Raw genomic sequence first — 25849 nt, 5'->3', positions numbered from 1 at the left:
CACTGAACAAGATAATGAATACAAACTGGTAAAAAGTCATTAAAAAGTAAGATAAACATTCAGGTATATCTCTTACATTAGTGCTTTAGGCATTTAAAAATAGTTTTGCTTTGTTAACAACATAGAATGGTAGCTATGAGTTTTTCAGGAAAAAAATAGTATAGAATGATGTGGAACTTTAAATGTTAAGCACCAGTCCAATTTGTAATATGAACTATTATTCTGGCAAAAATTTAAGCAAGCAGATTAATTTTATTTTTCTTTAAAGATCTGCTCGTTGATATGTTGGGGGTTCTTGCCAGCTACAGCATTACTGTCAAGGAGTTGAAGCTTTTGTTCAGCATGCTTCGTGGCGAAAATGGAATCTGGGTAAGTTGTACCAAAGAATATGTATGATTCACTTGTGCATGGAATTCTGTGAAGAAAAAGTTTACCTAATTAATTATGTAATAATAATTATTAAATTGATACTTTTAAAAATTTAATTTCTAGGTTTTTGGGAAAACTAATTGGTGGTTAATGTATTGCAAGGATTATGGTAGTCATGTGGTTATATATGTAACAGTGTCACCATTTTGTTATTTTTGACAGCCTAGACATGCAGTCAAGCTGTTGTCAGTCCTTAATCAAATGCCACAGAGACATGGTCCTGACACCTTTTTCAACTTCCCAGGCTGCAGTGCTGCAGTAAGTTTTAAAATCTATCTCTCATAAAGAACTGGATAAATTCGTCATGCAGATTTCCAGGAAATAGGTTGTGCAAATATTCTACATATACGGTACTTTGCTGTATTTTCTGTGTTTCTATGTTTGAGTTATTGTTTGCTGTTGTTGTTAGCTGGCCTTGAGTTGGCCCTGACTCATAGCAACCCTGTGGATGAGACATCTCCAAGCCCTCTATCCTCCACTGTTCTACTTAAGCCCTGTAGATGCATGCCCTGACTCCCTTAATTGAATCTGTCTTCCTCTTTTTCTATTACCCTCCACCTTTGCAAGCATTTGTGTCTTTTTGAGTGAGTCATGCCTTCTTATGATGTGGCCAAAGTATAATAGCCTGAGCTTCGTCAGCTTGGCTTCTAGAGAAAGTTCTGTCTTGATCTGTTCAAGGACCCATTTGCTTGTCTTTTTGGCTGTCCACAGTATTTTCAACACTCTTTTCCAGCACTACATCTGAAATAAGTTGATTTTCTTCCTGTCAGCCTTCTTCACTGACCAGCTCTCACATCTGTACATCATGATGGAGAATATTATGGCCTGAACAATTCTGGCTTTGATACTCAGTTGTATGTCTTTACTCTTTAGGATCTTCTCTAGTTCTTTCATAGCTGCTTGTCCAATCCCTAGTCTTATTTCTTTGCTGGAATCTCCATTCTGATCAGTGTTTGATCTTAGGTATGGGACTCTTTAAATATTTCAGTTTCTTCCTTGTCTAGGTTGAACTTTAGGTATTTCTTCCATGGACATTATTTTATCTATTGGCCTACTGAAGGTTTCACAACCTGGTAACAGCATACCATGTACTGTTGGGTTAAGTTGATAATAATAATAATAATAATAATAATAATAATAATAGGTTTTATTTATATACCGCCCAATCACTGGGAATCCGAGCGGTTTACAATAGAGGGGATAACAGACAGTTCCCTGCCCACAGGCTTACAATCTAAAAGACACGACACAAAAGGAGAAGGGAATGGTGAGGGGGGGAGGGAATCAGGTCCAGCATTCTTCTCTCCCTCTGAGGCCTGGACCAAGGCAGATGGACCGGAGGGAGGGCTCTTCTTCTTCAGGCTAGCCCCTGATGGAACTGGGCCAGCCTTCTCTCTCCCTCAGAGGCCAAAAGATGACAGTTGGGGAGGGAGGAGCCTCTTTCTTCAGGCTAGCCCCTGATGGTACTGCGCCAGCCTTCTCTCTCCCTCAGAGGCCGAAGGATGACATTTGGGGAGGGAGGAGCCTCTTTCTCCAGGCTAGCCCCTGATGGTACTGGGCCAGCCTTCTCTCTCCCTCAGAGGCCGAAGGATGACAGTTGGGGAGGGAGGAGCCTCTTTCTTCAGGCTAGCCCCTGATGGTACTGGGCCAGCCTACTCTCTCCCTCAGAGGCCGAAAGATGACAGTTAGGGAGGGAGGAGCCTCTTTCTTCAGGCTAGCCCCTGATGGTACTGGGCCAGCCTACTCTCTCCCTCAGAGGCCGAACGATGACAGTTAGGGAGGGAGGAGCCTCTGTCTTCAGGCTAGCCCCTGATGGTACTGGGCCAGCCTTCTCTCTCCCTCAGAGGCCGAACGATGACAGTTAGGGAGGGAGGAGCCTCTGTCTTCAGGCTAGCCCCTGATGGTACTGGGCCAGCCTTCTCTCTCCCTCAGAGGCCGAACGATGACCGTTAGGGAGGGAGGAGCCTCTGTCTTCAGGATAGCCCCTGATGGTACTGGGCCAGCCTTCTCTCTCCCTCAGAGGCCGAACGATGACCGTTAGGGAGGGAGGAGCCTCTGTCTTCAGGATAGCCCCTGATGGTACTGGGCCAGCCTTCTCTCTCCCTCAGAGGCCGGAAGATGACCGTTAGGGAGGGAGGAGCCTCTGTCTTCAGGCTAGCCCCTGATGGTACTGGGCCAGCCTTCTCTCTCCCTCAGAGGCCGAATGATGACCGTTAGGGAGGGAGGAGCCTCTGTCTTCAGGCTAGCCCCTGATGGTACTGGGCCAGCCTTCTCTCTCCCTCAGAGGCCGAACGATGACAGTTAGATAGCTCATTAAAAAGAAAAAGATGGGAGTTGTAAAGACCCAAGTACTAAACTGCTACTGAGGTTTTAAAAGTTCCATCTGCCTTTCTAGCTCCACTCTTTTTACATTAATTATGGCGTCACAGCATGGTTAGGTTTGTTGATTTAATTGTAGTAAATTATTTCTTTTTCTACAAATTTAATTTAGCTTTATGGTAAATAATGCTTCTTTTTTTATCATAGGCAATTGCATTGCCTCCTATTGCCAAGTGGCCTTACCAGAATGGATTTACGCTTAACACCTGGTTTCGCATGGATCCATTGAACAATATTAATGTAGATAAGGATAAACCATATCTCTATTGGTAAGTTAAATATGATATAATTTGTTATTCTTGTTTTTTATGAAGTATTAATGAGTTCATTTAAAATATTTGCTTAAAATATTAGCATCTTTCAGTGTGTTGCATCCTTCCATCAGCTCAAAAGACAACTGTTTAAAAGAAATAATGCTTTTAAATGTTTTATTGTAAGCAACTGAAAGTGTCTTAAGAAACAGGAAATGCTTTATTTAATAAACTAATAGTGCTGTACTTGACTTCAGGAGGGCTTTATTCCCATGTATGTGTGTACAGGATTTAAGTCTTGATGTATTTAGTTTACTCTCCCTTATCAGAATTCTGAAATTCTCCAGAAACCAAAACATTTTTCATGGATTGCTGAGATTGTAATACCTTTGCTCCTTGATGGTTTCATGCACAAAATTATTAAGAATATTGCTTAAAATTACCTTCAGGCTATATGTATAAGATGTATATGAAACATAAATGAATTTTGTATTTAGACTTGGGTCCCATCTCTAAGATATTTCATTATGTACGTATATTCCAAATACAGGAATTCCAAAATTCAAAAATCCTGAACACTTCTGGTCCCAAGCATTTCAGATAAAGGAGGGTCAGCCTGTATTCATTTTGAATTTGAACATCTCAATTGTGGTAATAACAGCAGTAGGACCGATGGAGTGAAGTGTCAGAGCTGTATAATGAAACTAACGTAGAAGGGAGCCATAGCAGTTAAATTGTCAGAAAAGAATGTTGGCTCCTGCTGTCTCGGGTTGGCGTGAAGGGATGAACCCTCCACCTGCCATCCCAAAAATATATCAGTTAGAACTATAGGACTGAAAATTACTAATGAAGTGATATAAACTTGAAGTGATATATACTTAGGCCAGTGATGGTTGACTAATGGAATATAGTCTGAATTGAATCTGCATTTGATTTTATATTAAGTAGATTTAGTCTCCATTGAGATTTTTATTAATTGATTTTATATTGAATTGTAGTAGACTTTTTCCTCTTTTATACCCACAAAGGCAATAAAATGTTAATTAAAAGTTGATAAATGAAGAAATATTTTGTACTTCAGCATATGTTCCATTGCTGCAAGTTTGAAAACAGTTTTGGAAACTTCAGCAGGTCCCAAACGTTGCAGCCAGGCTCCTGATGGGGGCTGGATACAAAAATCTTATAAATCCCTTGTTAAAGCTGGTTCACTGGCTAGCAGTCCATTTCTGTACAGAATTCAAAGTTCTGGTTGTGACCTTTAAAGTCCTACACAGTTTGAATCAAGACTATCTGAACGACCATAACTCCGATATGATCTGGCCTGAATTTTAAGATCCTTTGGGAGAGCTTTATCTCACCAGCATTCCAGGCATGCTTTTTTTGGGGGGGGTGGTATGAATATGTTCTGAACAGACTCCAGCGTTTTTGTATAAAGTAGTGATGATGAAAAATGAGCCAGTAAGTCAAATATATACAAAACTGTATTTGGTGCAGAACACATATACTTTCCATTTAGAAGTAAGACAGTTCAACAGCCCAGAAATCTAGGTACATCTCAGGCTTGTTCCCCACGTGGCATTTTTTTTTCCTCATGGGCACAGAAAGAACAGGATAAACCCATGTACATACATTTTTAAAATGTACTTCAGCTTTCAAGACACTTGCATAATTTTTGTATGACTATATTCAGAGAACATTCTGTATGCGAAATAGCCTTTAGTATTGATGCATTTATTTCATTCTTAATGCCTTTTGTTTTGACATACAACATTTCTTCACAAGTTGACAACTGATTTAATTAGAGATTTTGCTCCATATCCTGAAGTAAGAATGCCCCCATATCTGAAGATAAATTAAATCAGAATGTCAGTTTTTTGCAACATCTTTTGAGGTGAAGAGAGGACAGGTTTCTGCTTACATTCAAAATGCAAAATCTGACATGAAGGAATTTCCCCCAAAAGCACATTTTGTATATGATCAGAGGTGGCAGAACTTGATATTTCAAAAGTTTATATGTAAGTGCATCTCATAGAAATCTGACCATGTTTTAAAACTGATCCAGTGCAGTATTAATTCAGTTTGGTAGAAAGGAAAGGGTTAGCTTAATTTGGGTTTACAAGTATGCAGTGGGATCTTGCAGCACCTTTGAGACTAACTGAAAGACAGAAGTTGGTAGCATGAGCTTTCATAGACTTGAGCCTAGTCCCTTCGATGCATTTGGTGGGTTTACACACTTAGATATTTTATCTTGGTGTTTAGCAAAAACCCATTGAAATCAATGGACTTAATTTAGTCACTACTAACCTGTCTCATTGAGTTTAATTGTTTAATTGTCTGTGAGCTGCCTTGGGTACCTCCCATATAAATAAAATAAAATAAATTGAATGGGTCTGTTCTAAGCACTGATTAGGAAAGTAACTCTAATTTTGCATTAAGGCACAATCCTTTCAAAACTACATTACTGAAGAGGAAGACAAAATTGGGTTTTCATAGTTTATCCATATGTTAAAGATTCTGGAAACTTACTTTATTGGTGTTGAGACAATTATCCTCATTGTAAGGTCTAATTACACATATGACCATGATTTGGTTTTGTATTTGAAGCACCTTCTTGAAAATATATTGATAACTTGTACAGTTTTTTCCATAAACTATAAAAGCAGTAAAAAGTTCAACATGGAAGGAAGACTTTTTGTAACTCTGGTGAATAAAAAATTAGGATGAAGGAGTAGCTCCTCCCCCCCAGTAGGGTCATGCAACAAATTTAGGTGAACCTTGAAGCAAAGTGGAGTGTTTTCAGATTCATCTGGGACTGCATCTGCACTGCAGAACTCATGCAGATTGACATCACTTTAACTGCCATGTCTCAATGCTTTGGAATTCTTGGATTTGTAGTTTCGAGATTTTACCTTCTCTGTCAGAGAGTTCTGGTGCCACAACAAACTACAAATCCATGAATTCCATAGAATAGTTAAAACAATGCCAAACTATTATTTTTGTAGTGCAGATTGAGCATGGGAGATATCTGGGGCAATGTGGGTACTGTCGAAACTATTCTGAAGTGAGTGTGAATCTTCCTCAAGCTTTATGAACAGTTCAGAAACAAAGGCAGAGGGAGACATAGTATCTACCAAAACTGTAGCATTTTCCCCTAAACCTTTTATTTAAAGAAGCGCCAGAGTGAGAAGTAGCTTTGTGATTGGCATGTCTAGTTTATAATTACAGTGAATGATTTTTCAAGAGTTCTTCAGCTATTTAGAGAATGGGTTCTGTTCTGCTTCTGCTCTTTTCTAGTTTTTTCTCTATTCAGCAAGATCTTTAAAAAATTGTAATAGTGATGTGGCTTGCAAATTGATTAGTCAATTAGATTTATTTTTGAATGAGTTTTCTTCCTTGTTTCTGTCAATCCTTTCCTTTCCATTGTAGCTCTTTTCCAAAATCCAGTTCTTATTAATTTTGGTTTAGGCATTAATCAGTTGCTAGGTCCAACAATAACAGACCCACTGAATCAGCAAGAACTAAGTAAGGTTTAATGTACCATTCAGCAGTTCATTTGGTGGGTATAGTCTCATTGGGACTAGCAGTTGATTTAGGATATACTGTTTTCTGTTGCTTTCCGTATGTTTGTCTTGAGTATTAGTTGTTCTGTAAGCATTGTCACTTCCCTTATCTCCCCCACCAACATATTTAAAGCTCTAGTTGTATAGATTTGATTTCATATTCTCTTGACCTCTGTGTGTGTGTCTGTGTGTGACCTTTGACTCTACGTTGTATCTTACCGTATATACTCGACATGTATAAGTTGAAGGCAGGTTTCAGATCCAAAATTGTGGATTTTGATATAACCTGTGGATAAGTCATGAGTAAATATGCAACAAAGGATTTAAATGATGAATCAGAGGAAAACAGCGCAAAAGAACTTACAAAATTCTGGCAGGCATAACTGTTTGTGCTCACTCTAAAGGCTGGATGGATGAGAGAGTAGAGGGGGGAGGTCAATGCTTCCAGGACAGATTATGCTCTTGCTTTTTCCCAGGGGATGGTTCCCTTTTTCATAGGAGCTAAAGTACAGTACTTAAATTGCTCTATGGATAAGTCAGCCCAAGTTTTTGGAGTCCATTTTTTCACTAAAATTTCTAGATTTATACATGAATACCGTATATACTCAACTATAGGTCGACCTCATGTATAAGTCGAGGGTAGGTTTTGGGGCCAAAATTATGGGTTTTGATATAACCCGTGTATAAGTCGAGGGTAAAACTTAGGGGCATATTGCAAAGGATCTAAAGGATGAAGTAAAGCAAAACAATGCCAAAGAACTTATAAAATTCCAGCAGACATAACTGTTTGTGCTCATACTAAAGGCTGGATGGATGAGAGAATAGAGGGCATCAGTGCTTCCAGGACAGATTATGCTCTTGCTTTTCACCAGGGAATGGTTCCTTTTTAAAATAAGAGTTAAAGTATAGTACTTACATTGACCCATGGATAAGTCGACTCAGGTTTTTGGGGGCATCTTTTGACTAAAATTTCTAGACTTATACATGAGTATATACAGTATATATATCTCTTTTGTGGGTGTGTGACTGCTCTGTACAATAGTTATCTGTACATTCAAGCATACACACAGTGCACTGTGTATGGAGGGCATGCAAGCAAAGCTATTACATACTAGTCAGCAGTGTGCAATATCTTCGAGAGGGCACATCTTGTGGCAATCCTTTCTAAAACAAGACCTTTAAATAAGGTACTTCAAGACTTTTTAATAAATTCATTTACTTATTAAGGTCACCCCTGTAAATTGAAATGCATACTCTTCACTACTGCAGGAGAAGCAGTCCTAATGTGGCTAACAGTTGATTTAGATAAAAACAGACACAACTATAACATTAAAATAAATGAAATAACATTTAAAAACACACCACACAACTGTTCAAAGCCCTCAGTTACAAGCCAGTTTAGATTGCATAGACCTTCTTTGTAAAAAGGTCTTTGCTTGCTGGCAGGACAGCCTGGTGGGGGAAGCTTACCCTCATCCCTTAGAGAGTTCCAGATCCTAAGAACATTCCCCAAGAAAGCTGTCTCTCATTTTCCCATCTAGTATGTCTGGAGTGTGTGTGAGACTAAGGATGGGGCACAGATATCTTTTTTTAAAATATATATACATTATTTTTATTATCTTCACAAAGATAAAAAAACATTTTGCAATTACACACATCACTTGATCAAAAAAACAATTTACATGCCATTCTTTTGTGCCATATTAATCTTCCCAACTGCATTCAAGTGTAAAATAATAGCAGAGTGTACTTATTTGACTTCCCATCTCTTCAAAGTCTGTGTATCATTCTATGTTTACAATACTTTCTATTTGGGTCCATGTTTCTTTTTCTCTAAATGTTACCACTCCTTCTTCTTCAGTGTCTATCTGTTACATTATTATGTTCCTGTATAGACCTATAAAATCCTTCTAAATATTATCTCATCTTTAATCAAAGGCAGTACCTGTGAAATTATCTTTTTCCTTCTTTAAAAAAACCATCAAGGGTTCCCAAGTTTTTTTTAAAATCTTTCAAAGATTTTTTTCTTAATCAAATAAGATAATTTGCCTGTTTCTAAAAAATAATAAAGTTTCAAAATCCACATATTTATGTCTGGTACTTCATTGTTTTTCCAATAAGCCCCATATATCAGTCTCGCTGCACAAATCATGTGAAACAAAAGTTTACTGTGTTTCCATTCTAATTGTTCATCCTCAATCATGTTTAAGATCTGCACACAGATCTTAAGACCTGAGCAGGCTTGTAATGGAGTATATGCTGTTTCATATAGACTTCCCCAAGCCATATAGAACTCAAATAGATCATAACTATCACAGTGCTTTATGCCTGGAAAAAGACATTGGGACCAATAGCATTATAAATTTTATTTAACCTCCCCCCCAAGTGGAGGCCAAAATTTTACTACAAAATGGCTTTAAATCCCCCCTCCCCCACTGATCTGGATCAAGCCCCAGCATGCTTACTTCCTCATTAAAAAGAAAATACGTGTTAACTGTATGCTGCCATTTAGTGTAGTGTATAGTTTGATTTTCAGCTGCAGTAACAAATTACCTATCTTTTATGAAGAAACCATGTTAAAAAATTAAATTTTGGCAGTGTTCCAAGGTCAGGGTCATTTATATTCAGATACCCTTTCTGCCCTGAACTGATGGAGTAAAGACAGGTCACTAATACCTGATTTCAGTTTGCGATCTGTAGAGGATGACAGTGTTGGTTAGTAATGGCTGAGACAAGAATAATAATATTTGAAAAGTTGAAGCATTTCAGAAGCATGTTCTGCACAGAGGAATAAAAGGTTTTCTCCATTGTTCTAACTTCCAAAATTTGTCTATTTTTGTTAATAACCAAAGACATTATCAACCATTTGGAAGATTAGTTTTTCTGTTTGTGTGTTTCTCTGTTTATATAGAGGGAACATTTATTACTGTTAAGGAATACTCAGTTTTAACCCTAACCATCTGTCTGAAATAAACTTCAAGTAATGTAGTTTCTTAAATGCTTTTTAATTTTTTTGATTATTATTTCAGTTTTCGAACTAGCAAAGGTGTGGGATATTCTGCTCATTTTGTTGGCAATTGCTTAATAGTTACATCACTGAAGTCAAAAGGCAAAGGTTTTCAACACTGTGTAAAGTATGATTTTCAGCCTCGCAAGGTAAGCATGAAAAGCTTATATAGTGTATAAAAAGAGTAATGAGAATCCATGTAGTCAGTTTGACTCTGTATAACTGTGATAATATAAAAAACAGTTAATTTGTTCCGATTATTAGTTTCAATTATTCTTGTTCTGATTATTAGTTTCATTCTTGATGTTTTGAACACTTCTGAAGAGGAAATACTATAGCCAACTTTGTTATTTTCACAAGGCATATAATAGATTGTCAGGACAAATACTCCATATAAAAATCAAGTTTATGTCAATTTTTCTTGGTTTTTTTTACAAACCTTTTCTTCAGTATTCAAAAAAGAAAGTGAATTGTAACTGAATATTCCAATTTGTACAACTGCCAGAACAAAGTATCAAGTTTTTTCATTAGTTTTAAACTGTTTTTTAAATAGCTATTCTTTAGTAGCATAAATATCTCATTTTATGTTGGTACAATCACATCTGTGGAGAAAGAGATGTTTATAGATCTCAATGTTTCACTCTAATATTTTTAATAAAATTCTAGAGAAGTTTACTTTAGGAAACTATTTATTTATTCCAGGACTTAACTATCCTTTTTATACTTTGACCTTTGACCTGTTGGTGTGAGACATTTAAATTTAATCCTAGCCTTTCTACAATTAGGACAAGATATTTATTGATTCCTGTAATTAATACTTTATAAACAGAAATGCTCACACCCACTGGAAGCCATAATAGTACTCAAGGTGGCTGTTTATGTGCCTGAATTTGCTTCTCATTGACATTTTTAGTCTTCAAAAGAATGCAGGTAAAAATTAGTTAAAGGTTACCCATAAATAGGATTATCGAAATTTCATCTCTACTAGTACTAAAATGCTTTAAAATGCCAAGGATAATAAAAATATAAAGCATATAATAAGATTTAACTGGAATTATTTTCCTTACCAAGATCTAAATTTCTCAGAATTTAGTTCTCCTTTTTTCAAAAGATTAACTCAGAATATAGCACACCAGTTAGCGAAATGTTACTGGAAAAAACAGCATACTGATGCTTAATTTAGATTAGACTCTATAAGGTATAAAATGAAAGGCCAGTGAATAGAGTGAGTTGTTTAAATGCATTATGAGGGAAGGTGCTGTAAATATGGAATGTAATAAGCCCTTCCTTAGGGTTCATGGCTTCTATGGTGGTGCATAACTGAGGTCTGAACAATATCCTCAGATATATTGATTCCAGAATTTTTACATCTCTTATCCAGACCGACAATGTTGGTTATTGCCCAATTCTATCACTTAGCCAAGCAAAAATAAGCCAAACTTTGCAGGCTTTGTGAATGCCAGTTCTTTCACTATAATGTGCACAAGATGCTGAGTGTGTTCTGCTATCAATTGCAGCCTTTCCTAGAGAAAACAACTGACCCGACCCGAAATTGAATTTATTTCTGAGAAATTGCATACGTGTGCAATTCTGGATTTTACCTCTGATTAAGCATGTGCATTGAATTGGAAATGAACAATTGTATGATAGCCAAATTGAGAGCAAATGTTGTATTAGGGCTTTTTCCAAAAGTGCATGTCTGGAAGGTTGCATCCTTACAGGATTTTTGCATTTTGCAAATATCTTGCAACTAGAAGTTGTGCTATATTGGTCAGCTGTTGTGCATACAAGTTGGTGATTTCTGCTGAGCAAATGTTTATAGTTAGGGACACACACTGTTTGGAATATTAGAGAATCATACTTATAAGTTATAAAGAAGAGTGCTACAAATTACTCAAACTTCTTAAAGTTATAATACCAAAATTTATTTGGGATATCACTCTTTTTCTGGGGACAGAACAAGTGCAGCTGTTGGTATAACAGGAGTTATGCCACCATCATAACACACTAGTCTTTTTGCCATTGTACTCTGTTTGATTTACTTGCAGTTACAGGTAAGGATGACTGCATGCTGTCGGTTAATTTGTTGAAAAACAAATAGGGAATCAGTTTTGTGTGTGTAAGCACGTGCATGCACATGTACACATGCGCCAGATCGAACTCCAGTTCACCCCCAACTGTTAGTTTAAGCTCTTCATCCATCCTTTTATTTCTTAAAATATGTTTGTATTTCCCAAGCAGGGGATGACATTTAAAACAGGAAAAGGACTCTAATACTGTGAACTGCAATAACATGTATTAGGCACTGCAGGAACCAGAATGCATTTTACTTTTTTAAATTGAAATATTTTCTGCAGAGGGAATTACAGTAATGTAACATGGTAGCAAGGAGCAGCATAGTGAGTTGCAAGAGCAAAGAACAACAGTGACAATAGAGTAAGTACCACCCCCCCCCCCCCAGAGTAGAGAGTGGGCCTTTGGTATCCACTGGTGTTTGGTTCCAGGACCCTTGTAGATACCAAAATTTGTGGATGATCAGGTCCTGTTATATACAAAGAGGCAATAAAATAGTGTCCCTTACATACAATAGAAAAATCAAGGTTTGCTTTTGGATTTTTTTTTAAAAAAATTAAAGCCATGAATGATTGAATCCATGGGGGGAAAATGTGTGGATATGGAGACTGTAATCTGCTTAGAGAGTGCCGAGTTCGCTGATAAGTGGTATAGAAATGTACATGGTATTGCTATTGAAGTGTGGATTCTTCCTCAAAGTGCATAGCTTTTTTCTTGGGTTTTGAAAAGTATATACCACAGTTTTAAATCTTTATATTACAATGATTTACATAAACTGATATTTCAGTTTATGTAATATTTATCTTTATTGTTAAAGAATTTGTATATAATACAATGTTTACAAGAACATGCTATTCAACTTTATTAGAATAAAAAGTGCTTTGTTTAAAATAAAATGTAATGCAGCTGCTTTATTAATGACGTTTTTCTGTTTCTTTTTAGTGGTACATGATTAGCATTGTGCACATCTACAATCGCTGGAGAAATAGTGAAATCCGCTGTTATGTAAATGGTCAACTAGTATCCTATGGTGATATGGCTTGGCATGTGAACACAAATGACGTATGTTGTCCCCCCCCCCCCCCCCCCGGTTCTATACCTGACTATATGTAGAGAACAATTCATAAATAAATTTCATATCTAGGGGGAATAACGTCTGTCTTTGAATCTAAGGAACAATTATTTGTTAAGCAAATGATTATAATAAGAAGCTGCCTGCTGAGAGTGAGGGGCTGTATATTTCTAGCCAGATTGGGGCCATGGCAACCTCGCACTGCGGCCCCGATCCAGCCTTTCAAAGGGAGTCATAACCATGTTACCACGGGTATCTGGCACTCCTTTGGCACTGTGTTGTATGGATGCAACACTGGAGGAGCCCCATGACACCGCACGGCATGTGGAGTAGCACGTGGCATCAGAGCACCCTGCGGCGAGTTGGGCACGCATTGTGAAGATGCTATGCCCCAACTCTGCCCCCATGTCAGCCTTAATGGCCGGTGTGTACAGAGCCTAAGTCCCTTTCTAGGGCCAGTTTTCCATAATGTGTGAGATCTTGTTGGATTCCCCATATCTGTATTTTTACTTGAAAATTGCCATGCTGGGCTCAGTTTTGATCAAAGAAGTTGTACTCAGGAAGAGGTGTTAAATATTTCTCTGGCATATTTGCAGAATCTGTGTTGCTCCTTTCTATGGGTATATAGAGATCTGTTCTCCCCAGGAGAACCAATATCGTTGTTTGATGAGTTAAGAATTTAAATCAGAAAAACAGTATGGAAGAGAAGTTTTTCACTGTTCCTGTAGCGGAAAATGTGAAAGGGGCTAAGAGGTTAAAAAAAAAAAAGGTTAAAGAGGCTAAAAAGCAGTGCCACTGTTCCAGCATGGGCTGGTGGGGTGGGGTGGGGAGGGGGACTTCAAGCTGTGTAGGTAAAAATAAGAATGTCAGCAAATCCAATCCTAGATTGCTCGTGTAATGCGTGCTTTAAATAGCACTGATTCAGGTGTCAAATTAAGATGTGGATCTTGCACTTTAACAGTCCCCTGAAGTTTGTTTTCAATTTTTATAATGTCAAAAAACAAAGGACCATAACTTCATTACAAAATTTCAGCAGGAGTGTAATTTTCAGTTCAAAGTAAAATTATTTGTAATTAATATGCCATGAAATATTAATCTTGTCGTCTTCAAACATATGGAAAACATTTCTAATTTATATTGCAAGAACGCCAGTTATAATTTGTTATGGATCTGTAAAGAATGAAATATTGTAGCTTTAAAAAAAAGGAAATATATTTTTGTAGAGAACTAATAGTTTTCAGAAAAATAGTACAAATGTGCTGACATGACTGATTTTAAGTTAATTATCTTTCTTTGTATGTGTCCTTAATTGCATTTTTGTTGAAGACTGATTTAAGTATTTTATTTATATATTTTAAATACAGAGCTATGATAAATGCTTTCTGGGATCATCTGAAACTGCTGATGCAAATAGAGTGTTTTGTGGTCAGCTTGGAGCAGTATATGTATTCACAGAAGCTTTGAATCCAGCACAGATATTTGCAATACATCAGCTAGGACCTGGATATAAGGTAGTGGTTTATCATTGTTAAAAAACCCCAACAACAATCCAATCCTGTTGCATTAATCTTTTTTTCACATCTGAATAGTCTGCCTGTAGGCAGTGCAACATGTGTACTTGGAATACCACAGACAAAAATATGATAGTAAGTTCGAAGTGGACTTATGCAAGGGTTTTACCAAGCTGTCTTTGATTTAATGGATTTGCACTAGCTGGAAATAATCATAGAATCATAGAGTTGGAAGAGACCACAAGGGCCATCCAGTCCAACCCCCTGCCATGCAGGAAATCCAAATCAAAGCATACCTGACAGATGGCCATCCAGCCTCTGCTTAAAGACCTCCAAGGAAGGAGACTCCACTACACTCCGAGGGAGTGAGTTCCACTGTCGAACAGCCCTTACTGTCAGGAAGTTCCTCCTAATGTTGAGGTGGAATCTCTTTTCCTGTAGCTTTTATCCATTGTTCTGGGTCTTGTTCTCTGGAGCAGAAGAAAACAAGCTTGCTCCCTCCTCAATATGACATCCCTTCAAATATTTAAACAGGGCTATCATGTCACCTCTTAATCTTCTTTTATCCAGGTTAAACATCCCCAGCTCCCTAAGTCGTTCCTCGTAGGGCATGGTTTCCAGACCCTTCACCATTTTAGTCGCCCTCCTTTGGACACGCTCGAGTTTTTCAACATCCTTTTTAAATTGTGGTGCCCAGAACTGGACACAATATTTCAGGTGGGGCCTGACCAAAGCAGAATACAGTGGCACTATTACTTCTCTTGATCTAGACACTATACTTTTATTGATGCAGCCTAAAATTGCATTGGCTTTTTTAGCTGCCGCATCTCACTGTTCACTCATGTTCAACTTGTGGTCTACTTGGACTCCAAGATCCCTTTCACATGTAGTCTCCTTAAGCCAGGTGTCCCCCATCCTATATCTGTGCATTTTATTTTTCTGCCCTAAGTGCAGTACCTTACATTTCTCTGTGTTGAATTTCATTTTGTTAGCTTTGGCCCAGCTTTTTAGTCTATTCAGGTCATTTTGAATTTTGATCCTGTCCTCTGGAGTATTAGCTATTCCTACTAATTTGGTGTCATAACTGGATTTAGCCTGTCACCTGTTAAGATAATTAGCATTAGCATAAGCATTAAGGTAAATAAATAGCCATACAGGCATGCTTCACTTTAAAAAATATGTGTTCCTGGCATTACTTATTTAATAGAAACAATCAGTACCAGAGCAGGAATAACATGGAAAAAATAGGGTTAAGTTTTGACATCACAAAAAAGAAAAGCAGTTCAACATTTTTCACCAAACATTTTATTTAAAATTAATGTGTGCAGTTTGGGAGAAAAGGGGGAATATAACTCCAATAAATGAATAAATAATATGTGAAGTGGGGGGGATAGGCCAAGTAAACTTTGCACATGTAAGAAAAAACATTTTGAACCTTGTAGAGACGGCTTGATATTTCTTCAAAAATTTCTTTACAGTACCCTCTACTTTTTAAAATGATTTTCATTTTAGCCAAGCTTATAGATGTGTGCTTTTTAAAAAAAAGTTGGGTAGTTGATGACACAGTCTACTCTTTTTTCCACCTTTATCACTGTTTTGCTGTTCACACATGCTCAATAAGGGATTTTTTAGGATAGCTGCTGTTTATATTTTGCCTGTTGTATGGAGACACACAGATGCAGTAGAATTGGTTGATCAGATTCCTTTTTTTACTCTACTCAGGGTTTAGTGCATTGTTTATGGCAGACATCTCTATTTCTCCAGCCCTCTTTCACCATCCACCAGAGGAGATGCTGCTAAAAAACTTCCAGCTAGACAGAAAACAAGAAAAAAGGGGGGCTGGACAAGTATGGAAAAATGTTGTAAAAAGTAGTTTCTTTCTCGGAGGCCTTGTTGATTGAGGTGTCTGTATTAAGGAAAACCAGAATATAGATAAGAAACAGTATACAGTAGAGTCTCGATTATCCGACATAAACAGGACCGACTGATTGTCGGATGACCGAAAATGTTGGATAATCCAATGACGGTGCGTGTGCACACACACATGCGCCACCATTGGGGGCAGTGGCTCCCTTGGGGCTGAAGGAGTCTAAGTCTCGCCTCAGCGTGGCTTGGACTCCTTCAGTCCCAAGGGAGACCTGGTTTCCCTTCAAGCCCAGGGAAAGCAAGCTGCCGGGGAGGGGACTGGGCCAAGGCCAGAGTCTCTTCCTCGGTAGCCTGGTTCCAACTGAGGAAAAGCTAGTGCCGGCAGGGCCCCCTTCTCTCCAAAGGGAGCTCTCGGGCTCCCTTTAGAGAGAAGGCTAGTGCCGGTGAGGCTTCGCCCCCCTTCTCTCCAAAGGGAGCCCAAGAGCTCCCTTTGGAGGGAAGGCTAGCGCCGGTGGGGCTTCAGCCCCCTTCTCTCCAAAGGGAGCTCTCAGGCTCCCTTTAGAGAGAAGGCTAGCGCTGGCGGGGCTTCAACCTCCTTCTCTCCAAAGGGAGCCCAAGAGCTCCCTTTGGAGGGAAGGCTAGCGCCGGTGGGGCTTCAGCCCCCTTCTCTCCAAAGAGAGTCCAAGAACTCCCTTTGGCAGGAAGGCTAGCGCCGGCGGGGCTTCAGCCCCCTTCTCTCCAAAGGGAGCTCTCGGGCTCCCTTTAGAGAGAAGGCTAGCGCATGGTGGGTGCTGCGCTTGGGGCCTGGTGTGCTGCACTCTGCCGCTCTTGGAGCCCTTTCCAGCTGGGGGCGTGGTAAGGGCTCCAAGCCACGCCTACCGACCAGTCCGACGTCCGATAAACCGGAACGTCAGATCAACAAAGGTCGGATTAACGAGACTCTACTGTATTTTCTAAAACTACTGAATGGTATGTTTATAATGTAATACTGTAGTACAGTCACCCCTTGGAACTCGTGGGGCATCCAACTCTATGATTCTATGATTCTTCCTCAGGATACAATCAGCACCTCTTCCTATCTTAAGTACATAAAGCCCCTTCGAACTGCACCTCATAGCTGTTTCCCTAAGCCTCATCGGCTGCTAAACCCCTCCTGGTAAAATAAATCTCACTTAGCTAATTCCAAACACTGTTTTGTCTCTCTATATATACTCACTCCTGGGAGCAGCCCCACCTTTCCCTGGCTTAGCTCCCATTGGCTGTTGCCAACATCCTAATCGGCCCATGTTCTCTCAACAAAAACCTTAAGCAACACCATCTATTATCTTTTGTGGAATGGGCATGTTGAGATAACAAAATATTTTAAGATAGCATCATATAAGACCTTGAAATGCATTCATTTAGTTATTTCTACAAATGTTATGAATACTCCTATAAGAAATACTTTCTTCTACTTCAAATGAATAGCCTTCAAATGGCTATAAAGAAAGTAACAAATTACATGGACAGTTGAGTTTACAGTCTGTTAAACAGGAAATAAAAGTTGTAAATAGTCATCCATATTGATCCCTAACAGCATAGTAGCTTAGTGGTGGACTATGACTCTGGAGACCAGGATTCAAATCCTGGTTGGACCATAGAAACGCACCGGGTGACCTTGGGCAAATCACACACTCTCAGTGTCAGAGGATGACAGTTGCAAACCCCCTCTGAACAAACCTTGCCAAGAAAAGCCCATCATGATAGGTTTGCCTTAGGGTTGCCATAAGTCGGAAATGAATTGGAAGGCATGCAGCAGCCGCAGCAACAGCTGGTCTTTAAAAGGTAGAATCTAGTGTTCAGCTAGTTCTGAACAATCAAATAGGCTTTGTATTGTTTTTTATAGCAGTTTTAAATATAGCAGGGTTGTTGTTTTTTTGCTTTACAAGACCTTTTAAATTGATTTTTTGATTTTGACTACTTTCTGTGCCCAAAATAAAAGGTTTTCAGAAAAAATGCTTTCTTTCTGTGCAAAACCAAATATTTTTGTACAAATCGGACATGTTTTCAGTAACGAATTTACAGGGCATTGGGGATGAGCAAATGCTAAAAAAAATATTTACTTCACTAGCGTGATGGTGGTCCAGAACATCTCAATAGTATTATTCCAGTGTTATTTGGAATTACAGCACAGCTTGTTTGTCTGGACTATTTAAACTGTATTACACAACTATTAGGTTCTGAAACATTGCCATGTATATGATAAGGAGTTTAGTGAAGAATATTGGAATTGGTTAACTCACATTTGAAATATTTTCCATCTTAAATATTGAGGAAGTGGAACTTTCAGTAGTATTAGTGGAGGGTGTAGCTATTCACAGACTTCATCTTTTATTAAATAAGGTGGGGTAAACATTGCACATGTGTCAATCGGCCTGTCTTTTGGAATTTCTCTACATGCAAGTTGTGTTAAATTTTAATGAAACTTGTCTAGAAACATATGGTATCTTTAGGTATTTTTCTGTATATATTATTGTGAGAGTGGAAATCATAATCCAATAGACATTGTACACTTAAAATTCCTGTTAGAAGAAAGGGTAGTTGCCTAACTGTTGTATTTGATGTAGTTAAATGGATTAACTTTTTTAAAATAAACAAATCCATCAAATTAAAATCATAGAATCTTAGAGTTGGAAGAGACCACAAGGGCCATCCAGTCCAACCCCCTGCCATGACCAAAGCAGAATAGAATGGCACTATTACTTCCCTCGATCTAGACACTATACTTATATTGATGTAGCCCAAAATTGCACTGACTTTTTTAATATTTTTTTTATTATGCCATGAAGAGAATTTTAGCTCTGTATAAAAGAAAAACAACACAATGTCTTTACAGGTTGAGTATTCCTTATCTGAAATGCTTGGGACCAAAAGTATTTTGGATTTTGGAATATTTGTGTATTCATAATGATGTATCTTGGAAGTGGGACCCACGTCTAAACACAAAATTCATTTATGTTTCATGTGCACATTATATACTTAAGCTGAAGGTAATTTTATACACAGTATGTTTAATAATTGTGTGGATGAAGCAAATTTTGTGTACACTGAACCATCAGAAAGCAAAAGTGTAACTATTTCTGCCACCCATGGTGACCATTTTGGATTTTGGAGTGTTTGTATTTTGTAATTCCAGATAAGGGATACTCAACCTGTATGTAATAAATATTTCACTGGACATGTGTGTTTTATTCTGACTTAAAGCAATTTAAATATACAGTATTGTTTATTCAGAATGTCATTAATGTGTATGTTCTTGTTCTTCCCCAGAGTACTTTCAAATTTAAATCGGAAAGTGATATTCATCTGGCAGAACATCACAAACAGGTTCTATATGATGGGAAACTTGCAAGTAGTATTGCCTTCACTTACAATGCCAAGGCTACAGATGCTCAGCTATGCCTTGAATCTTCACCAAAGGAAAATCCTTCAATTTTTGTACACTCCCCTCATGCTCTTATGCTTCAGGTTTGTGTATATTAATTGTTTTCTATGTTTTAATAATGACTAGTAAAACATCCAAAGCTTTCAGTGATGTTGAAAATGACTGTTTCTGTAAGCTGTTACTTTGTGTAGTTTGGTTTCTTTTTCTATCTTTGCTAACACTCAGGATGCTGTTATTCTACAGTATTTTTGTTGTTAATAATTTATACCTTAGCATTTTCTTGGCAGATGACCCAAAGCAAAGATTTCTTCGTCAATACTATTAGCGCATTACCTTGGTTTTGATAGTCATCTAAATAAAATGTTTTCAGTGTAGAAGGAAATGTTCAATGATAGATGAGCTGCATTTGGGATAGGAAGACCTGCCACTCAATATAGTCTGTACTTAGCAAGACGGACCAATTGTCTATAAGATAGCTTCCTGTGTGCCTTTAATTCTTCATTATATGAGGGGGAGAGTATGTGTTTGAAACAGTTTCTAAGTCAGGAGAAAGAGTAGATTATGTTAAACTGCAGATTCTGCCAGCCCTTATTATGGCCTATGCTGTTTTAAGATGATAGAAATAGGACTCAAACCACATCTAGAGCACCATAGATTTCCTACTCCTGGTTTAAATGAAAATTTAGATGTGCAGAAAAGTTAGATATGTAATATTAGCAGCTGTTCCTTCACTGGTGACAGTTAGAATAGTCAAATATTTGTATATGTTGTAGTAGAAAGTTTTTGTAGTTATATTCTAATGCATTATGTGCTGTTTCATATATTTGAAACCATGAGCTCTTGTATAATTTTGCAAATGAAAATAAAAGAATGTGGCACCTTACACTGCATTGACTGTGTGATAGTGTTACCAATGTCCCATGAGTTATATAATTTTAAGTAGTCTATAAAGAAGTTTTTCATGTGTTGATATTTATTTCCATTAAACATTAATTTCATAATGCAATTACTTGTCTTTAAATTAACAGTTATGACAGTATTCTAGCTATATGCATGTTTTATTTAAATTCAATAATTGTATTATATATATCTGTACAATTAACTGTGACATTAGAATTGTTGATGTAATAGTAATGAAAATCTCAATTATTTTGAATGAAATACATGAAACACAAGGCAGAATAATTCTCAGGCAGGCTGAAGGAACAACCCACTAAACCTAGGTTAACCTCTCATGTTAACCTAACATTGAGACAGAAATCTTCAGAATTCTTTTCCATTACCACTAAATACTGGCTCCTCTCATTTTTAAAAATTCTGGCTTGCCAACCTGTTGATTATTTCTATCTTACTTTTTATCTTAAGGTAATCATAATTTCAAACACTTAAACATTTTTGACACAAGAATTCACTAGGGCGGGTTACAGACCGCCCATTTGGGGTGGGCTGTACCCGCCCCTTTCCCCGGTGTATTGGGGCCTCAGCTGCCAGAACGGCAGCCGCCGAGGCCCCGATCCGCCGCTTTTCAGGCTGCGGGGAAGTGGCAAAACGCCGCTTCCCTGCAGCCTGAAAAGGGGTGTCCTTGGGGCTTCAAGCCCCAAGGACACCCTGCGGCGGTGGGGAGGAGGCGAAAGGGGCCGCTTGGCCCCTTTCTCCTTTGCTTCGCTGGGCGCAGCCGTCTGAAGGCTGCACCCAGCGATGCAAAGTGGCACCGCAAACCAGGAAGGAGCTCCGAAATGGAGCTCCTTCCTGGTCCACGCTAAGGGTGCACTAGGCACCCTGGCGTGGAGCAAGGACGTCACGTCCGCGCTGTCCCGTATAGAGGCGGCGCGGCCGTGACGTCCTCATGGCGGCGGCCGTCTGGAACAGCCGCCGTCATTTTTTACGCGCAGAGCGCGTATTAGTGTTAGGGAGGTGCGGAAGCACCGCACCTCCCTAACCCTAGTACGCGCTCCGCCCGTACTTTAATGGCGGTGTGTAACCTGCCCAAGTCGTCATCTGGTTTAGTACTCATTAAGAAAAGAAAACAACTGCAAATTGAAGAAATTACAGAAGACTCTATTGTCCTCAGGAAGAAAAAGGTGACAAGTGGACAGTGATTTAATTTCTGCAATTTCCTCCAAGTCTTCAATCCCATAGATGGCAAATGGTGAAAAGTGCAGAGGGGCAAATGTAAATATTCAGTTGCCCATTGAGCGGCATTTCTCCAAGTCCAGAGTGGCGTCATCATCCAAGAAAATATTTATTACTTTGTGTGAGAGCTGGTACAAACAAACAAACAAGCTTCATTTATATATTGCTTCATACCGCCTAAGCAGTGTCTAAGCGGTTTACAACTGTAAGCAGCAGCCAGCACCAGAGAAAACTAAAGAAATAGATATTGCAGAGTGGTAGAGTGAAGAAAGATATAAAGAAATCTAAAAAGTTAAAAACATACCTTGCAAGTCCCTTAAGGTTGCAAAGAACTAATGGAGCTCAAAAACTAGGACACAACATCTGTTTGCCTTCTTCAAATTTCAGATTCCGCACAGAGAGGTGGGACAGAACAGAGGACAGTGAATGTCCAATCAAGACTAGCCGAGCAGTCATGTGGGCAGACACATGTTATAATTGATTTACAGGATTCATTAGCAAGGCAAAAGCTGCAGAAGAGAGAAGAGAAAAGACCCTTTTTAAATACTAGCATGCAAAGTCAAAATACAAACATGCAGACTCAATAAATTATCTTACATCAGCATTCAGGCTCCCACATCAAGCTCTTTAGCCGACAGCTCTAGAGTGACTTATGCAAATATTTTATCTCAGTTTTCTTTCTCAGCAGAGGCTCACCAATACTGAGTTCTGTGGGGAAGGGAGACAATATTAAGGAATGTGAAAGGGATGGTGAAAATAGTCAAACTGACATAGAGGAAACAAGAAAAAAAGTGCAAGGACCCAACAGTTGGAGGCAAAAAAACTTGCACAAGCAGCAAGTAAATGGGACCCGTGATCTGCGATGTCTCTACACTAATGCACAGAGCATGGGAAATAAGCAAGATGAACTTGAACTCCTAGTACAACAAAGCAAATATGATATAATAGGCATCACCAAAACCTGGTGGGATGAGTCTTATAATTGGAATGTGGAAATAGAGGGATATAACCTTTTTAAGAGAAATAGGCCAAACAGGAAAGGAGGAGGAATAGCAGTATATGTCAGAGATATTTTCACCAGTGAAGAGATCCAGGACATCAATACTGGCAGCCAGGTGGAGAGCATCTGGATAAAAATTAAAGGGGAGGGAAACAACAAGGATATTATTGTGGGAGTCTACTACAGACCCCCAAGTCAGACTGAGGAATTGGATGACACCTTTCTAGAACAGATGACCACACACTCAGAAAGGAGAGATGTAGTAGTGATGGGCGACTTCAACTATCCTGATATTTGCTGGAATTCAAACTCAGCCAAATCCTCAAGGTCTAGCAAATTCCTCACTTGCCTGGAAGACAATTTCATTATCCAAAAGGTGGAAGAGGCAACAAGAGGGTCAGCTATTTTAGATCTGATCCTAACCAACAAGGATGACTTGGTTAATGGGGTGCAAGTGGTGGGATCATTAGGTGGAAGTGACCATGTTCTCCTGGAGTTTGTTATACAGTGGAAAGGAGAAACCAGGCATAGTCAAACACACATTCTAGACTTTAGGAGAGCGAATTTCAGTAAACTTAGAGAAGTATTGAGGGCGATTCCATGGGCAGAAGTACTAAAAGATAAAGGAGTTCAGGACGGATGGGAATTTATCAAAAGGAAGATACTGAAGGCACAATTTCAAACAGTTCCAGTGAGAAAGAAAAACGGGACAAGTCTCAAGAAACCAGGATGGATGACTAAGGAACTTTCAACGGAGCTAAGTTTGAAACGGAACATGTATAAGAAATGGAAAAAGGGGGAAATCACGAAAAAGGAATTCAAAGAAATAGCAGGCATGTGTAAGGGTAAAGTCAGAAAAGCTAAAGCACAGAATGAACTCAGGCTTGCTAGAGAGGTTAAAGACAACAAAAAGAGGTTTTTTTGGACATGTCTGCAGCAAAAGTAAGAAGAAGGAAATGGTAGGGCCACTGCGTCGAGAGGATGGCAAAATGTTAACAGGGGACAGAGAAAAGGCAGAATTACTCAACACCTTCTTTGCCTCAGTCTTCTCAAAAAAGGAAAAGGGTGCTCAACCTGAGGATAATGGAGCAGAGGACAGAGTAGGGGAATTTCAGCACAGAATAAGTAAAGAGATAGTAGAGGAACACCTTGTTAATCTAAATGAATTTAAGTCTCCAGGACCAGATGAACTCCATCCAAGGATATTAAAAGAACTGGCAAAGGTAATATCAGAGCCATTGGCAATAATCTTTGAAAACTCCTGGAAAACGGGAGAAGTCCCAGCAGACTGGAGGAGGGCAAACGTTGTCCCCATCTTCAAAAAGGGGAAAAAAGACGATCCCAACAATTATCATCCAGTTAGTCTGATATCAACCCCAGGAAAGATTCTAGAGCAGATAATTAAACAAAGAGTCTGTGAACATCTAGATGGCAATTCCATAATCACAAAAACTCAACATGGGTTTCAGAGAAACAGGTCATGCCAGACAAATCTAATCTCTTTCTTTGATAAAATTACCAGCTTGGTAGATGAAGGGAATGCTGTGGATATAGTATATTTTGATTTCAGTAAGGCCTTTGATAAGGTTTCCCATGACATTCTTGCATACAAGCTTGTAAAATGTGGGCTAGACAAGGTAACTGTTACATGGATTTATAACTGGTTGACCGGCCGAACCCAAAGGGTGCTCAACAATGGCTCCTTTTCATCCTGGAGAGAAGTGACCAGTGGGGTTCCACAGGGCTCTGTCCTGGGCCCAGTGCTATTCAACATCTTTATCAATGACCTGGATGACAGAATTGGGAGCATACTTATCAAATTTGCAGATGACACCAAATTAGGAGGAATAGCTAATACCCCAGAGGACAGGACCAAGATTCAAAATGACCTGAATAGACTAGAAAGCTGGGCCACAGCTAACAAAATGAAATTCAACACGGAGAAATGTAAGGTATTGCACTTAGGGCGGAAAAATAAAATGCACAAATATAGGATGGGGGACACCTGGCTGAATAAAACTACGTGTGAAAGGGATCTAGGAGTCCAAGTAGACCACAAGTTGAACATGCGTGAACAGTGTGATGCAGCAGCTAAAAAGGCCAATGCAATTTTAGGCTGCATCAATAAAAGTATAGTGTCTAGATCAAGAGAAGTAATAGTGCCACTGTATTCTGCTTTGGTCAGGCCCCACCTAGAATATTGTGTCCAGTTCTGGGCGCCACAATTCAGAAAGGACATTGAGAAACTAGAGCGTGTCCAAAGGAGGGCGACAAAAATGGTGAAGGGTATGGAAACCATGTCCTATGAGGAACGACGTAGGGAGCTGGGGATGTTTAGCCTGGAGAAAAGAAGGTTAAGAGGTGATATGTTAGCGCTATTTAAATATTTGAAGGGATGTCATATTGAGGAGGGAACAAGCTTGTTTTCTTCTGCTCCAGAGAACAGAACCCGGAACAATGGATGCAAGCTACAGGAAAAGAGATTCCACCTGAACATTAGGGCTGTTCGACAGTGGAATGCACTCCCTCAGAGGGTGATAGAGTCTCCTTCCTTGGAGGTCTTTAAGCAGAGGCTGGATGGTCATCTGTCAGGGATGCTTTGATTTGGATTTCCTGCATGGCAGGGGGTTGGACTGGATGGCCCTAGTGGTCTCTTCCAACTCTATGATTCTATGATTCTACAATAAGAATATTTTAAGGGAGTGAGAGCAGAGGCACAAGCAAGAATTCAGTCAACATTAAATACTTGAAATACACAGATTTTTTTATACATGGATTCAAGCATCCTCGCTTTGAAAATGTTCCAAAAAAAGTATAAAATTCAAATATCAAAGCTTGATTTTGCATTTTTATAAGGGACACCATTTTGCTATGTCATTATATTTAATAATAATAATAATAATAATAATAATATGTTTTATTTATAGACCGCTATTCCGCGATGATCATAGCGGTGTACAGTAAAATCGTAATACAATACAAAATACAGTTAAAGGAGGGAGAAGTCTCGTCCTTCAGGCAGTCCCTGATGTTGCTGGTCTGCCTGATGGCTCCCTCTGAGGCCGAGATGACAGTTGAGGAGGGAGGGGCCTCTTCCTTCAGGCAGTCCCTGATGTTGCTGGTCTGCCCGATGGCTCCCTCTGA

General features: G+C 38.9%; 1 protein-coding gene across 4 annotated transcripts in view; it reads left to right on the top strand.

Annotated features, from left to right (window-relative positions):
* The window catches only part of NBEA (neurobeachin), a 559686-nt gene that overhangs the window by 49322 nt on the left and 484515 nt on the right, over positions 1–25849 (top strand). For all 4 annotated transcript variants that reach the window (XM_089512505.1, XM_089512504.1, XM_089512507.1 and 1 more), the window contains exons 3-9: positions 269–369; positions 592–687; positions 2956–3077; positions 9649–9775; positions 12642–12761; positions 14136–14282; positions 19458–19655. In XM_089512505.1, coding sequence (XP_089368631.1) covers positions 269–369; positions 592–687; positions 2956–3077; positions 9649–9775; positions 12642–12761; positions 14136–14282; positions 19458–19655 — 911 coding nt within the window. The remainder of the gene's footprint in view (positions 1–268; positions 370–591; positions 688–2955; positions 3078–9648; positions 9776–12641; positions 12762–14135; positions 14283–19457; positions 19656–25849) is intronic.

This window comes from Sceloporus occidentalis, unplaced genomic scaffold (assembly GCF_023333645.1).
Source record: "Sceloporus occidentalis isolate IW3139 unplaced genomic scaffold, rSceOcc1.0.p SCAF_2, whole genome shotgun sequence".
Taxonomy (NCBI): domain Eukaryota; kingdom Metazoa; phylum Chordata; class Lepidosauria; order Squamata; family Phrynosomatidae; genus Sceloporus; species Sceloporus occidentalis.
Note: the sequence above shows the minus strand (reverse complement) of the source record. Positions and strands in the feature narration are given on the sequence as shown.